The 16316-nt window shown below is 56.7% G+C and overlaps 1 protein-coding gene across 1 annotated transcript in view; it reads right to left on the bottom strand.

Moving 5' to 3' along the window:
* Positions 1 to 15789, bottom strand: part of TINAGL1 (tubulointerstitial nephritis antigen like 1) — a 32209-nt gene extending 16420 nt beyond the window's left edge. The window contains exons 1-6 of the mRNA XM_044424819.1: positions 15614 to 15789; positions 11180 to 11506; positions 8604 to 8667; positions 4943 to 5035; positions 4383 to 4497; positions 843 to 966 (exon numbers count right to left, since the gene is read on the bottom strand). Of these exons, the coding sequence (XP_044280754.1) occupies positions 843 to 966; positions 4383 to 4497; positions 4943 to 5035; positions 8604 to 8667; positions 11180 to 11483 (700 nt within the window). The 5' untranslated portion in view covers positions 11484 to 11506; positions 15614 to 15789. The remainder of the gene's footprint in view (positions 1 to 842; positions 967 to 4382; positions 4498 to 4942; positions 5036 to 8603; positions 8668 to 11179; positions 11507 to 15613) is intronic.
* Between the last annotated feature and the right edge of the window lie 527 nt (positions 15790 to 16316).

The raw sequence follows: 16316 nt of genomic DNA on the forward strand, positions 1-16316 counted from the left end.
GGTTCGGGGGAAATGAACACGTTCCCACCGCCTCGAGGGCTGCGTGATGGGCAGCTGGCTTAGCCAAGAGCCCCTTGCCATGAGGGGAACCTTGGTGAAGCACCTGGGCCTGCTCTCCCCAGGCACGGGAGACACACTTTAAACAAGCACCTCCGGTCGCCATCAGTGGGTCGAGATTGGCCTTCCCAGGTGACGGCCTCTGCCTTTCTCGGGGGGCGTGCCAAAGGCCCCTGCTTCAATCCCCATCTTCTCCAGGGAAGGCTGCAGGTGGGGTGGGGGGGCCTCTCTGAAACTCTGACAGCCCAGGCAGATGCAGCTGAACTAGGCGGCCCATCTGGCTTGGCACTAGGCAGCCTCCTTGTTCCTGAGTATGTGGAGCAGGGAAGGACCATGTGCCACAGTTCCAAAGCCCTCAGTGCATCATCAGTTCAGCCTTCCGTTTAGGGGGATCTGCCCCTTTCCTGGCAGCCCACTGAAAAGGAGGGAGAAAAGGGGTGGGCCACTCACGTTGGCCACCACTGGCTTCCCCCTAGCTTCCTTGCAACGCGCAGCTCCTGATGGTGGGGAGGCCAATTTCAACTCCTCCCCAGCGGAGTCGTGGATGCCCTGCCCTTGCATCATGCATTGGATTTATGCTTATATTACATTTTTATATTGTCCAATAGTCAAAACTCACTGGCAATCCACTACAATTAAACATAAAATATAACATTCAGTATATAAAACATTTAAAAGATTAAAGCTACCATATGAAAGAGATGTTCAAAACCACAGTAAGCCCTGGCAGCACTGCAAAGGCTTAACCTACACCGTGCCTCTTTTCCACCTGTGAGTTTTGCTACCTGCAGTGGAAAAGGCCCAGGAACCGGCACAGTTGCCCTGGTCCAGCGGCTCTTGGATCATCCCTGGCCATTTCTCGGCGGCATTGAAACGTGGGGGCAGCACTTCATTGGCATCCATGCTCACCTGTGGAAAACAGAGGAAGCGGGAAATGCAGTGAGTCAGCCCGAGCGCAGGAAAGTGGGCCTTGCGGGGGAAGTGGGGACGGGAGCCGAGCCACAGTGGTTCCCCTCTTCGGGCCCCCCGGCCCAGCAACCAGCAGCCTTTCGGATGAAGAGCTGCTGGGGCTACCAAGCTGTGGCGCTGCCTTTTCTTCTGGCGTGGCTTCTCCGTGGTGGGAAAAATGATGGAAGCAGCATGGGAGGGAATGCGCAGGAGGGTTCTGGGTGAAGACATTGTCCTCGGGGTGCCTCATGGAATTCCAGAGAAGCAGTGAAGCAGGGGTGTGGTTGTTTGAAGGGCGCATTTCCTTTGCTGTTTGGGCCAACACCTTCCTGTTTGCAACCCAAATGGATTGTGAGCAGGAATGCTTTTGTTTTGCAGGTTCCCAAGTTTGTATTCCAAAGATGAATATTTGGAGGGAAATGCATACTCGGAAATGTGCACCTTTCAGGGAAAAAGTGTTTTCATACTTCAGTTAAGGGAGGAAATGAGCACTTTTGAAAGATATGTCCAGAAATACGTACTACTTCCTTTCAAAGGAGCCAAAATACAGGATCAAATAGGGAGTGTACCAAATGAGCTCCAAAGCGAATGCCAGAGAATTTCAGCAATTTCTGACATTGCTGGTTCTCCCATCGCTAGGCAGGGCGATGGTCCCCAGGAGGCCCATCTGGAAGCACCCTTGCGTGGCGGGGTTGCTGATCCCTTTTGCCTGGTGACTTTGCCACAGGAGGGAGGCCTAGAGGATGCCACGACAGCTTATGCTTTCCAGGATCAGGTTCCAAGAGGAGGGGCCCTGGTGTCTCTGCAATGGCTCCACGCGCTCACAAGCACAGAACAGGGAGCCAGTGCGGAGCAGTGGTCAGGAGTGTGGGGCTGAGGCTCAGGCGACCCGGGTTCGGGTCCCTGCGTGGATCTGGAGCCAAATGGGAGACTCTGGGCCAGTCCCAGACTCGCAGCCCAACCTACCCCGCAGGGTTGTTGTGGGGAAAAGATGGTGAGCAGGAGGAGGAGAACAATGGAAGATGCTTTGAGTTCATAAAAAAAAGCAGGGTATAAATTAAATAAATGAGTAATACATAAAGACTAGGGGCACAGAAGAAGAAGCAGGGCACAGTCTAGAGTGTGTGTGCAGGTGTGTAGACAGACAGATAGAAAGATACACTCAGAGTTCAGAACGCCAGTGTGTGTGAGAGAGGGCGGGGGCACTTTGCACAACAAAGCTGCCATTGCACCAGGATCCAGCACATACCCGACCAGTCAGCTGTGCTGAAGTGCCACCTTTTCCCAGAGGATCTGACAGCGGCTTGGGATTGTCCCCCTCTTCCTCCCAACAATTCTGTGCAGTTGGCCTGCTGGACGGGGGGGCGGGGGGGCAGGGGGGGCGGAGGGAACGGTCGAAGCGGAACCTGTGGGCTTTGCAGCAGAGTGGAAGTTTCAAGGGGGCTCTCCCAGTCCTCCTCCGGCCCTTCACCCTCACACAGCCTGGCACAGGAGTGCCGCTTGGGAGTGGTTAAGGGCACAGCCCGATGCACGCGGAGACCGAAGGAAGTCCCACGGTTCCCGCTGCCCCCCATCGCAACACAGGATGCACCATCCCCACACCGCAGAAGCGCAGCACTCGCTTGCAGCCGTGGCGGGCTGGGCAAAAAGAGGTGCCGTGGCTTGCAGAGTTCCCCGGTCAGCCACGCCTGCCTGAAGGGGCCCAGGACCACCCTGCAGGAGCGTTGGCGTGAGGTGTCACGGCTGGATGTGTCCATCCAGCCTGACAACATCCACTTGGGCCTTTAATCCCCCCAGGTGAGCCCATCAAAACCTCCAAACCATTTCCACACTCTCCTCTCCCAGCTTGCATGACCTTGAATTCTAAACAGCTCAAAAGCAAAAGCAGAGCGACATCAAATGACGTTCATGGCTGAACCCACGTCGGTCCCTTTGACCGGCAGCCTGTTCTCCCAGCCTGATGGGCCACAGGGCCCCCGTTGCTTCCCTGGCACCTCCTGCTTCAGAAAGGGCTCCAAGGGCCCAGTCCGGCCCCTTCCCTTGTTCTAGAAAGGTCAGGGGCTCTTCCTGGCTCCCTCCCTTTCATAGCTCGGCCGGCTGCCTCTGACCTCATGTTTGCTTTAGCATGGTGTGTGCGTGCGTGTGTGTGTGTGTGTGTGTGTACGTGCATACGTGTGCAGATTAACGTCCTGGGTAATGCACTGTATTAGCAGCAGGGTCCCGGGTTTGCTGACTCAGCTGCCCTTTGCAGATGTCCTGAGGGGCTGCAGCCTTCCCAGGATGGGAAAAAACAACACAGCCAGCACAGGATGGACCCCCAACTCTTTGACTGAGCTGGAACTGCTGAAGTTGCCAAGTTTGTGTTGGTTTCCAAATGTCCCCCAGGCCCCGGGGCTCTCCTTCGAACAAAGCCACGCGGCTCCCCCCCACTTGGGGAGCGGGGGGAGTGCCAGTGATTTCCCCCGACTGGGAGCTGACTGGAAGCTCTCCCCACTGGGAACAAGCCATAACCAGGACAGTGATCATTCCACAGTTCATTGCGGTTGCCCGACAACCCATTCCAAACACACACCCAGAGTGGTACCAAAAAGCACTTTTCCAAGGGCGCTCCGAGTCCTGCCAGTCAAAGGATCCCACTGTTCCTGCTTAAAGGATTATTTTGTGGAAAGCAAAAAGGCATAAGGAAAAGCACGGGAGGGTCGCAAGTGGAAGATCACGATGTCATCTGGACCTCCTGTGGAATTTCACGAACTGGGAATGCACAGCAAAGGCTTCGTTCGGAGGTGCCGTCGGAAACTCGGCTTCCACCTTGCGTCAGAAGTGATACAGTCGCTGTCCACCACCAAGGCACTTCTCGGACTTATGGAGGGGCTCAGTTGGAGATGCAGGCCTGCTGAGAGGCCCTTAGCAAGTGTGGGGCAGAGCCCCACATCCTGACCGGCAGTGGCAGCAGGCCCGTCCTAATTTGCAGCAGAGCCTCACGGGCCTCTTGGAACTCCAGCCCTTGGCACTACTTTGAAATAAGGCATAATTTCATTCCCATTATGGGGACTTCAACTCCCATCATTCCTCACCCATGGCTATGATGGCTGAGGCCGATGGAAGCTGCAGGTCAAAACATCTGGACTGCCACAAGTTGCCCACCCTTTCAGCATCAGGTAATTTGTACCAGTTTGAAAATGCATTTTCAGATCCAGAACAAGCCCCGGTGGTATTTTGGGGGGCTGTCCCTCCATAATTGGGGGAGGGGGTGCCTGCAGTCGCACATAGCTCACACAGCCCTACAGGCAGGAAAACTGAGACTCAGGACTGGTGGTGTTCGTTTGGCCCCTGGTATTATATTAAGAGCTCTGGATTGTACCAGCAAGAAGCCTTACCTGCAGCTCATTCATATTCATGACAGAGGTGGGAGGCCTGACGGTTCCCAGTCGGTACTGGATCCCCTCCTCCAGTGTCATCCCCCACATCTGGCTGTAGTTGGAAGCCCTCCAGCTGAAGAAAGACCAGGTGAAAGATGGATTCACACCCACAGAGCGGCTGCAAGCAAGCCACCTGCACTGACCCGCGCTGGGTGAAGAGAGGCGTCAGAAGCCCCTCCACCTCAGCTGCCCTTCCCAAGCTCCCCCGCGTGTCCTCAAAGGCCCCCCTCCCAGCCAGAGGGGCTGCCTAGCCTGCCTCATAGGGCCACTGCGGAGGACGATGTACCTGGGCTCCTCGGAAGAAAAGGTGCAATACGGATGAGACAAAGCAAGGAAATGCCCCATCAGTTCCCAAGGGTCCATCCCAAGTGTGACTAAATCTGGCTCCAATCCAGCTTCTCAGCCTCAGCCTCGGCCAGCCCCACCTCCTGCGACGAACCTTCTTCCCAACAGCTTTTCCTGGATTCTTCCCATCAGCCCACAACCCACCAGGACGATAATGAGGATCTTATCCTTACCCGTAGTTCCCGCGGTTGATGGCATCGATGATGTCCCTGTTGATGAGGCAGGCGTGGTTTTCGCAGTCCCACTGCCCATGTGCCCTGCAAGTGCTGAGGAGGAAAGGCAGGGAAGAGCAGGTCAGGCGCAGCACCACAGGCGGAGCCCGAGCCAAGCGCGAAAGGGCAACACCTGCGGAAGTCTGGATCCACAGAAGTTACTATCAGAAGCAGGAGTGGCACCAATTATGGCTAGAAGAAGCGCGGGGTGGTGAGGGTGGCGTGGCTTTCTGACAAAGGCTGGCAGGTCTGAGCTCTATCTATCTATCTATCTATCTATCTATCTACCTACCTACCTACCTACCTACCTATCTACCTATCTACCTATCTACCTATCTATCTTTTTATTTAAAGTTTTTCTATGCCATCCAATACCACAGTCTCTGGACGGCTTACAAAAAACAACAACATACCAACAAACAACACACTGCATCCAACCATTAGTGATAAAATCAAAGATAAAACCAATTAAATATTAAAATGTCAGGAAAATAAAAAGGGTTTTGCCTGACACTGAAAAGATTAAAGTGATGGCTCCAGGCAAACTTCCCTGGGGAGAAGGTTCCAAAGTTGGGGTGCCACTGCCAAAAAGGTCCCGACTGGGGCCCTCAATGGGATGGATTCGTCTTCACAGCTTCACCCGTGAGAAGAGCATTTAGATGCAGTCCAGAATGTTTGCACTGCTTCAGATATATAAAGCTTTTTGTGGAGAAGGAGAAAAAATGCAGTGGCCAACCAGGGCCAGGCACAGCGCGATCAGAAGAGATGGAGTTGCACCTTTTACAGCTGATCCCTGACTACATGTTACAGAGAATTCCTGTGCAAACTTCCCCCGTCTTTTCATAGAATCATAGCACTGAAGGGTCCCCTGAAGACCCCCTACTCAATGCAAGGGAATTCTGGGGTGCAGCATCCTCACAAGAGGGCTGCCAAGCCTCTGCCTGAGGGGAAAACTTCTCCCACCCCTCATGTTACTGGTTCCATCATCAAACTACTCTTCCTGTTAAGAAGCTTCTCCTAACGTCCACCCCAAATCTACCATCCTTTAACATAAGCCCATTAGATCCAGTTCTTGCATTTGGGTACCGTAGAGAACAACTCTTTGCTCCTCTGGGTACTAGCAGAAGGCCATTTTTTCCTTCTACTGCGTTTACATTTCCTGTTCTTCCTTCATCCTTATAGTTTTCCCATTCCTCCGACCACCTGTGTTGTCCTCCCTTGAACTCATTCCTTTTTTTTTTTTTTTTTTGGCACTCTTCTTTCAGTACGGTGGCCAGCACTAGATGCAATTCTTCAGCAGATGAGATGCAACCAGGGCACAAGAAAGTCTTTCTAAGGGAACACAGACCCTCATTTCAGAAAAGCTGCGATTCCCAGGAGCCTGGATGCAACGCTCAGCTCCACGGCCTTCTTCAGCGCCTGGTCTCCTCTACATGTGCTGGGCTGCAGCCACGGGAGTTGCATCCAGCACATCTGGAAGGCACCAGGTTGGATGTGGTCACCAAATCTGGGGCAAATAATGTGCATTTTGGTTTAATACACGCAGCTAAGACCGCAGAAGATGCCCTCTGCGATCCTTTCGCGGACCCACCACAAAACTTTGCCCGGTGGACAAGGCGCCAGCTCCAGCATTAGCTACGCTTCATACGATGCCTGGCATTTTCGCTCAGCCATACGCCTTCACGCCACACATCCCCCACCCAGCCGCCTTCCTTTGGCGTCCTCGGGACAGGAACTGCATCTCCTTTTATGGACCTGCCGGGCAGCGGGAGCGGCCGGCCTGCAGCCCGAGCCTGGCCGGGGCCTGCTCAGTAGCAACGAGACGCTCGGTGGGGACTCCCCCTTGGAAAAGGGGCAGGGCTGCTAGGTCCTCTCCCTCTGGGGCTTTTCAGGGGGACGGCCATATCTCCAGGTTGAGGCTTCGGGGAGGAGGGTGGCCTCCTCTTCTGCAGAGACCGCGTCAAAGATGGCCAGGGCTGACCCATGGCTGAGGTGGAACTGGCACCTGCCAGGTCCAGGTGCGCAATACCCTGAGCATGCACAGAATAGTTTGGCCTGCAGGGAGCTTTTTATTTCAGAGCAGCAGAGAGCAGATACAGGAAACGAGGGACGGCCCCCAGAAGCTCAAGTGCCAAGGTGGGGCTGGTGGTAAAAAATAACTAAGGTACTCCTGGTTTATGCATATACTCACACATACCACACTTCTGCTGCATTTTTGAGGAACTTCTCCCCGCACCTGCATCTCCCCCCCCCCCCGTCCTCCTCTACACCTGAGGGCAGCAGAGGAGCTCTGGAGGATCAGGGCAGGCATGGCTGTCCTCACCCCCCTGCCATCCCCCCCTCCCCCTGCCCAGTGTGGCTAGCAGCAGGGTGGACCAGCTGGCGGGTTGTTGTGGGAGAGGCTAGAAGACTCCAGACTGCCCTGGCTCTGGAGTGCCAGCCCAGATCCTGGTCAGAGGGTTCCAGCAGGCCGTCGCACCAGGGGGCTCTGTGCCACTCTGCGCAGGCGTCTGAACCAGGGCTGCCCCATGCAGCTGCGACTGGCAACGCCCCCCGCCCCCCGCAAGAGCGTCAGATGCACACGAGGCCATTTCTCTGCAGCCCCAGAAAAAACACTCGCACCTGCCACAATCATCAGTGAGGACAAACACGCTCGAAGCGGATGGATGGACACGGCGCTCCGTGCCGAGCCAGCTGGCTGCCGCCTGTGGTAGCCGTGGCCAGCCACCTGCTGCTAGTCTGCAGCTCCCATCATCCCCTGGCCACTGACCATGCTTTCTGGGGCTGCTGGGAGTTGCAGTCCAATAGATGAGGGCCCTCAGAATGTTATTCTAAATGCCTGGGGTCAGCTGAAGGTAGGTTTGGCTCTGCCGCCAGATCTCTGGGTGACAAGAGCACCAAGACACGCTCCTCCACCACAGCTATGCCATGGAGATGAAGATACATTGCATGCAAAACGGGGGACGTTTGCATGGGAGGAGAGTGAGCGCCAGCCGGTCCTGGCCCTCAGACACGTCCCTGGGCCAGGGTTCCTCAGGGCTTTAGCACCAGGTGGGAGGGTCTCAGGGCTGCAGAAGGGAAACAGAGTAGACCCCACAGGCTTGGTGCCCCGTTCACCTCTGCTGTGAGCGGCATCCACTGGCTCACACATCTTCCCTTCGTGGCATCTGCCTGTTCTGATACGTGACGGCCCAGCCTTCTCCCTCACCATCCATTCCTTGCTGCTGGGTGGTCCCTCCACCCACGTTTCAGAGAAGGCAGGACTCATGAGGCAGTTGGAAAGAAAAGCAAAAGTCGCATTCCTGCACAGGCCATTTCCCCCCAGATCTTGGTGCTTTGCCCCACCCATAAACATGTGCGCTCAGCATTGCATGGGCTGGCAGGACACCCAGCCACTCACCTTTTGGGGTCGCTTTCAAAAGCCCTAGAAACACAATAAAATCAGCAGGCAGGAACACAACAGTTTTAGACAATCCACGGTAAAGGCCGAGACCCCCATCAAGGGTTGTGGTCCTGAGCCAGGCAAGGCTTAGGGGTGAGAACCAGCTCCTTGAGCTGGGCCTGGGAGCGTACCGGCCGCACCCTTAGGTGGTAAGCTGTGCCCCAAAAGTGACCGACTTACCAGAGGTTGCAGTTGTCCCGATATGTCGCACCTGCGGGGAACTTGTGCCCATTGCGGATGCAGACTGAAAGAGGAGGAGACAAGGAAGGCAGGGGCGTGAGAAGCTGCCTGCTCATGCCTCCTTGGACACAAAGAAGCCTCCCTCCGGCGGGGTGCTCATCAAACTCTTTCTGACGTTCTCTTCACCGCTGCAGCTGCTGGGAGACTGCCCTCCGTTCAGTGAATGGCTCACTCCCAGCCTGGAATGAGGCTGACCTGGCCATGTTCTCCAGTTGTTCTCCCTCCCTCCAGCTTTTGGAATGTGACGCTCCACGCCTGGGAAGGCGAAACTGCTCCAGCCAGCAGGAGGGGGCAGAGAGAAATGGTCCGGAAGCCACATGTGCGGTTTGGGCTTAGAGAGCCTCTTGAAGGCAAGAGAGCGAAGCTGCTGCGAGACACCTGAGGCCGCGTGGCAGATCCTCTCTCCACAGACCTGATGCAGCCCGGGGTCTGCCTGCTGGACCACACGCCTCACTGTGCTCCATGTGTCTCTCCATCCAGACTCAACCTGGACTACTGCTCTAGGAACTTCTTGGCCCCTGGACTCCCAGGGACTTCAGGAGCATGGATGCTGGCAGCCCGCCCAGCATTCCCTGAGCACCCCCACCGCCCCCAGCTAAGCTACAATCCTCAGAGTCCCCAAGAGGGCGAATGAAGCTCACAGCAACCCTCTGTGGTCCTCCGTTGTGATGTAAACCGTGCTGGGGTGGAACGGGCAGCTAGGACTCCGTGACTTCCAGCTGATGACAATGGGTGTGCTGGCCGGCATCTACACAACGGCCTGCCATTCAGGGTTCTGCTCGGGGGGGACAGACACGGGCCCTCCATGCTGAGGAGTGTCTGCACTTAAGCGAGTGCCACCACCCCGCTGCTTGCCAGCCAGGGAGGTGAAGCCTTCATGCAGAGCCTTAACCTCCCCAAGCATGTGGGCGGGGGCACCTCACACCCTCTTGTGCCCTTCAGGAACTGCCTCCACTCCCTGCTCCCGCAGTGGCAATATCTCCTAGTTTGGAATCTCTGCTCTCCCCATAACTCGGCACGGCAAGTGCGGAGAAGGGTTCGGCTCTTCAGAGAGGACAAAGGGTGGCTGAAACTTCTGAAGGTCGAAAAAACAAAGTTTTGTTTCATACAGAAGGGTTCCTGCTCCTGATCTGACAGTTTGGATCAAGAGCTCAGAGACAAAGTTCAGCTTTCCCAAGGCTCAGCCCCGGAACATTTGTTCTTTGCCGAGACTCGGGCTTTAAGATGCAAGGGGCTGGGATGAGTGGCTGTGCCAGGGTGGCGGAGAGAAGGTACGCTCGGCTGAAAATGCACCCAGACAACAAGCCTGGGGAAGGGCTTGTTCGGAGACCTGGGGGACCCCTGCATGTGTCGGACAGGCCAGTGGCCAGAGGCATCACAAGTCAACCTTCAGTGAGGAGGAGGAGGAGGAGGAAGAGGAGAGGAGGAAAAACGTGTTATATGCCAAGCTTGTGGCACAGGGCTTCTGTACACAGGGCTTTGCAGTCCTCTCCTCTCCGCCCCCCATGTGGCCTCCCACACGGGCCTGCCAGATCTGCTTGGGAAGGTCCCCCAGCCTCTGGGGCAGCTTGAGGGGGCACGTGTGGAAAGCTGGGCGGGGGGAGGGGAGCTCAGTTCTGCCACCAGTTGCCTCCTGAGCGACGTCACTGGAAGCAATCGGAGCAGCTCAGCAGGGCACTTCTGACAAATGGTTCCCCATCAGCACCCGGGTGCCTGAGACCGCGCAAGAGGGGCCACAGAAGAGCGGCGGCACGGCTGGCTCGTGAGAGCAGCCCCTGGAAGAGGGGCACCATGTGCCCAATGAGTGCTTTCGCTCGCCCCGTGGACTCGTGCGGCCAGGATGGACGTTCTGCAAAGCCCTGTGGCAACGCTGGGGCATCTCCCTCACCCTTCCCAGGGCAAGAGAGAAAGGCCGCTATTATGCAGAAGCGAGGAAATCGCATTTCCTTTAAAGAGGTGCAAAGGGGATGCAGAGCTGCTGTGGGAAAGAGGGTATCCGGAGAGGGACTCTTTGGGCTGAGCGTCTGCGAGCCTTTCTGCAAGCAGTTTCAGGGAGCTGGGGTGACCCCTACACATGAGAACCCTGCCTGTTCCTCCCTCCCTCCCCAGCCAATAATCAGAACCACAAACTGCCCCTCAGCACAAGAGTTTCATTTAGCTGTCATGGCTTCCTATGCTGTCCCGGGACTTTGTCTAAGCCTTTTCCTACAACCCCACACCTTGTGGCCGTGAGTTCCACCAGTTAACAACGGTTGCAATCCTCAGTCCCCCAGAAGGGTGCCCCAGGGACTGCAAGATATAGCCCTTCCCCTTTCCACCATGGGAGAGGGAGATCTGTAGCTGGAAAGGAAGCTCAGAAGCTCCCTTCCTGATGCGGCCCAGACCCCCAGCGTTTCAGCAAGAGGACAGACGCATCGCATTCCTCGCACAGCAGCTAGCCAGTTACCCGCAGGCCTTCTGCTGCCCACTTGCACTGCCCCTCCCCAAAGAGCCAACTGCCCCACCAGCAGCCTTGCCTTTCTGCACGGGGAATGGGGGCTCGATGCCCAAGCAGTACTCCCAAAAATCGGGGCAGCAGTCGGAGATGGTGCGGTTGCAGAACAGGTCACAGTAGCAGATGGTATCGAGGTAGGGCACCGTGCAGGCGTCGTCCCGCCCGTGGCAGCAGGCCCCGTGCCGTTCGCAGTAAGAGCCACCCGCGTCCCGTATGCCCCGTTCGTGCAGTCCTGGAGCCAGCTCCCTCCGCGTGCGTGACGCCCGGGCAGCGAGCACGCCACCTGCCAACAGCAAGGCAGCCAGGAGGAGCCAGGAGCCCGGCATGCTGTCGTCTGGCTTTCTGCAACCTGCAGGTTGTGGAGAAGAAAGGAAAGGTGCTGAGTGGCTCATCTCCTCCTTGCTTGAGACCAAGCGCAGCTGCGGGCAGGTGGCAGGAAAGGTCTAGGGATGTGCACCCTTATGGAAACCGTGCAAGCCTTGCCAAGGCTCAAGCACTTTGCTCCAGGCAGGACCTGTCAGGTTTCATGTGGATGCCACTTTCCATCCCAGCAGTGCCACTGAGGCAGAGCTTTGGAGCAAAGGTGCAGGGAAGGCAAGCTGTCAGACCTGGTAAGCCACCTTTTATAAGTGAAGTAATGCAGGCGCCCATCCAAAGAGTAGGGAGTGCATAAGCCCAGAGTCGAAAATGCTCCGGCTGCCCCAGAAAGCACCCAGCATCTCAAAAGCAAGCTCTGTGGGGAGGACTGCTTGGCTGGAGCGCCGCCGATGGCCAGGGCGGCAGGCTGGGCCGGCCCCAACACGTTCGCCTTACTGGTGCATCCTCCGAATTCTCTCTCCCCGCCGTGTCCCCTGAGTCCAGACTTCTCTAGCCAGCAATCAGCTGCCAGGAATGTAATTGAGGACCTTTTCCTGTATGCCGGCTCTCCGGGTGGGAAAAGAAAGCAAAAGGGCAGCAAACAGCCTTGAGCTCACGGACTGAAAGCGGTGCGGCCTTCCTGGAAGCACAGGCCCCTCACCCCGGTCCCAGCTTCCCAGCCTGTCCTGTTGAGGCCAGAATTGGACGTGATACCCCAGGCTATTTATATCCCACTGGCCTTCTGCTCTTCCTCTGAGGAGCTCAAAGCAGAATGCTCAGCTTCAACCACAACCCTGCGAGGTAGGCCAGGCTACGTGCTGGGCCAGCTGGATTACGTTGCAAAGCTTGGAATTCCTCTGTCCACATCCGATGCTGCTCCCTTTGCACTACCCAGATTCTTCTTCCCCTCCATCAGGACTATCGCTCAGGATGGGTGCCAGCTTAAGACTGACACCCACAGAGGTGCATGCCAGCACAGACCAGATAGCTTGCCTGCTCCAAGGGGAGCCTTGGTCAGTCTAACCTCCTGACAAGACAAAACACTGACACACGTGGATTTTGCCGTCTGCCTGTCTGTCTCCTTTCCTTCCTTCCTTGTTTAAGAGAAAAAGTTCATAAAGAAAAACACAGGACTATGAGCTCAGAAAATGGCTGCTGATTAGAGTTTCTAGCAAAGAAACTAGGGCTTGCCGGACTGGTGGAATCTTTGCATCTTTGCTTGAGAAGCCAAGCATCAAGTGCTGCTGCTTGTTGCGCCAAGCAGCCCTCTCTGCATGTGTGAGGGCGAAATTCTCTGCCATTATTAGAACTTTGCTGGCCTCTCCTCTGCAAGCTGCCCACCTCTGCTCATGCCACCTGGAGCTCAGATGCCTCCTACGATCTCAGACCCCAGCAATGCAGCAAGTTCTCTACAGCAGCAGCCATCTCGGAAGGGCTGGGTGCAAGGTGAACAGGCAACAAAGAAACCTGGCATCCTGGGCAGCCCTGCATTGCCCATCTGAAAGCCAGGAGCAGCACTGAGCTAAGCTGCATGCTGATGAATTGCCAGCCTCCGACCCTGTTTAGCAGAGTCCATGGGAACACATGCCGTGCAGCTGGCCAAGCGAAGGAGGAACGCCTGGGGGCTCTTGGGGGAAGCTGGGGTTGCATGCAGAGGCGAGCGGCTTCTCTCCCTGGAATGGCAGCACTTGCTGCCCAAGAGAGCACTTATGGGGCTGATCCAAGCTGCGGGTGGATGGCCTTCCCAACAGAAGCTGGTGTGCAGGGTGGTGATCGGAGAGGACATGACTGAATGTCTCCACTTTCTACAGGACACAACATGAAGCCAGAATGGCCGGTAGATCATCCTCTCCTTCCCAGCAACACAGGATGAGTGGACTCCACGCCCTGGTTGCCACCCCAAACACAAACATTTAGCAGTATGTTCTAAATTTAACAGACAGTGATTAAACAGAACCCTTTCCTGGTGCACCTTTATTTAAACACACATCTGATAAGGCCCCTGCAAGGTTTGCCAGGTTTGTTGAGGGGGCTTTTGTTGAGGGGGCTTTTCCTAATTAAGCACAGGCCTTCCAAGCACAATCAAGGGAACCCTAATTAGTGCATGGCCAGGATCTCACTTTCATTGCAGGATTTCTTAAGGCAGAATAAACTGACACCCCTCCTTTTGGTCTCACAATACAACAGACCCTCACACCCTGTTTCTTCCTTTGATGTTTGGGTTGTTTTCTTAAACTCAGGGGTACTTGCCTGCTAAGACTGCCTTTGGCACATGGGGGTGGGGTGGGGTGGGGTGGGGGGACATTCAGTCTCCAAAGTGCCCCAGACTGAACTCCCTCAGGCTGTAGTAACTTGGTCACCTGGCTCATCCATCCCATCAAGGGACCAGGAGTCATCTCCACGCACCGGCAACATGCAGATGATACAACACAGGACTGAATGGCTGCTCAGGTGCCATGCAAGTTACCTAAGATTCAGAACCCAGGCCCATGGGAAACAAATCTGCATGAAATGTGCATATATTAATTTATATCTCCATATGCACATTGAGAAGGAATTACTAGAATTTATTTCAGCTGCACAGAAGGCACTGCCAGTTGATTAATTTCTCATCCAAATTACAGGAAAGAGAGTGAATTGCTTCAGTTCATCTGAACTCTGTCCCAGAACATCTCAAATCAGTCATTCTTCTTCAACAACAATGCGCTTGAAATAGTGTCGGAAAGTGTGCACTAGGGAGCAGCCAATAAGTTTTCTAATGAGCAAACCCCCAAACATGGAAATGTTTGCACCAAAACGGAGTGTTGTCAATTTTGCAGAGCGCTACTTGGAATGCACTGTGTGTGCGGGGAGGGGGGGTGCAGGATGTGGGGAGGACTGATTTTTGCCCTGCAACTTCAGTACCCCTCAAAATTAGCTTCCACTGGGGAAGAAACTCGAGCTGGGGGCCCCACGAGGTCGGACCTGCAACACCGTGGCGTCATTTTTGTTTTGGACAGGTATTATTGCTGTGTCCCGCCTCTCCACGTCACCTGCACCACAGCCCCATCAAGCAGGTGCGGCTGAGCCTGTGATGGGCCCAAAGGCACCTAGCGGCTGACAGGGGACCTGCACCGGCGCCTCCCCAGTCACGAGGGGCTCGGAAGAACCCCTGCTTCCAGGGGCGCAGGCGAGCCAAGCGCCCCTCATCACCACAGGGAAGGCTGGCCCACGCCGCAAGCGCTTCCCGCACGGTGCGTGCAGCACCAAAGAAAGCACACGTGTGTGCACAGATGAGGCAGAACCTCAAAACAGCCCTGAAAGCCGGAATTTTCTGCCCCGACAAAATCCCTCTGGGAAACTTGCATTTCTTCATTTCTGTGCAGGTTAGAGACCACTGTGAGGTGCAGTCTAATGACAGTTTCTATGATAAAGAATAACAATCTCAGTTATGGCAGATTGGTTGTTTCCATGATTCTGGAGTAGGGCTGCCGGAATGCCAGTTGTAAGGGCAAGAAAGGGTAAGAAGGGCAAGGGTAAGAAAAGACAGGAACAACTAATCTATAAATTCTCTTTTCTCACAGCTGACATCAATCCAATGCCCCCAAAGTCTTCCTTTTAATTTACTCTTTAGCCATCATGGTTTTATCACCCCCGTCCATCGGGCCTGCGGCCAGCCGAACGCCCACGGGGAGGGGGACGCAAGGGGGGGCGTTCATCTGGCTCTCGGGCGAAAAAAAATCGCCTACAAATTACAAAAAATAAAAACAGCCCTGTAAACGCTTTTTGTCTGCATAAAGAAAAAAAAACACGGGGGGGTAAAGAAAACTTAGACGGGGCACCCCCGGCCCGGCCCCGCCCGGATCGCGGCGGAGCGGCTTCTGCGCGGCGGCCTTTCGGCTGCCCGTCTGTCCGCGAAAGGAGGCAGCGGGCCTGGGGCGCCTCCGCGCGGCGACCCCGCGGAGCCTGGAGCGGGCAAGCGCGCCCGCCGGGCCAGCGGAGGGCTCCGTCGGCGAAGGGCGGCCGGTGGCGGCGCGGCGCGGCGAGCTGCCCGACGGGGCGGCGCCGACGGGCGGCAGCAGCCCGGCCGAGCCACCCCTGCGAGGCGCGGGACTCGTACCTGCGGCGGGCGAGCGGGCGGGCGGCGTCGGCGACAGGTCGCACTGAGCGCTGCGGAAGGAAGCGGAGGGCGAGGCGGAGGCGCAACTCCCTCCCGGCAGCCGGCCGGGCCGGGGAGTCGGGGCTGAGCGGAGCGGAGCCGAGCGGAGCCGACCGCGCCGTCGCAGCCGCAGCCACCGCCGCCGACGTCTCCCTCGCCCGCGCCCCGCCTTATGTAGCGCGGCCCGGCGCGGCGCTGCGGCGCGTTTCCCCTCCCCGCCGCCCGCCCGCCTCGCCTCGCCTCGCCTCGCCGCTCCTGCCCACTTTGGGGTGGGCAGCCCTCCCCGCACGCGGCGCGATGGGAAGGACAGCACTAGCCCGGACCGGCGGAGTGGCCGCACGGCCGCGCTCTGCCGCCTCCCGGGTGCTATTTCCCTGCTCCGACAAATGCTTAAGGGCAGTTCGCCCGCTCGCCTGCCCTGCAAGGCCTGCAAGCCCTACAGCGCCCGGGCCGCCCTTCTGGGTCACTCTGCCCAGAACTTTCAGGCTGGGCGTAGTCAAGCCTCGGGAGGGAAGGCCGGACCAAGAGCAAAGGCACCGACTGGGCCAGTCCTCGGGGGGCGGGGGTCAGTTGACGGGGCTAGAGGATGCAGAGGAGGTGCTTGGACAGGTTTGTGCAGCCCCCCCCCCTTGCTGGATTCTTGCCCCCTTGGCCGAGAAGCTGG

Source organism: Varanus komodoensis, unplaced genomic scaffold (assembly GCF_004798865.1).
Source record: "Varanus komodoensis strain SLA01 unplaced genomic scaffold, ASM479886v1 scaffold15, whole genome shotgun sequence".
Lineage (NCBI taxonomy): Eukaryota > Metazoa > Chordata > Lepidosauria > Squamata > Varanidae > Varanus > Varanus komodoensis.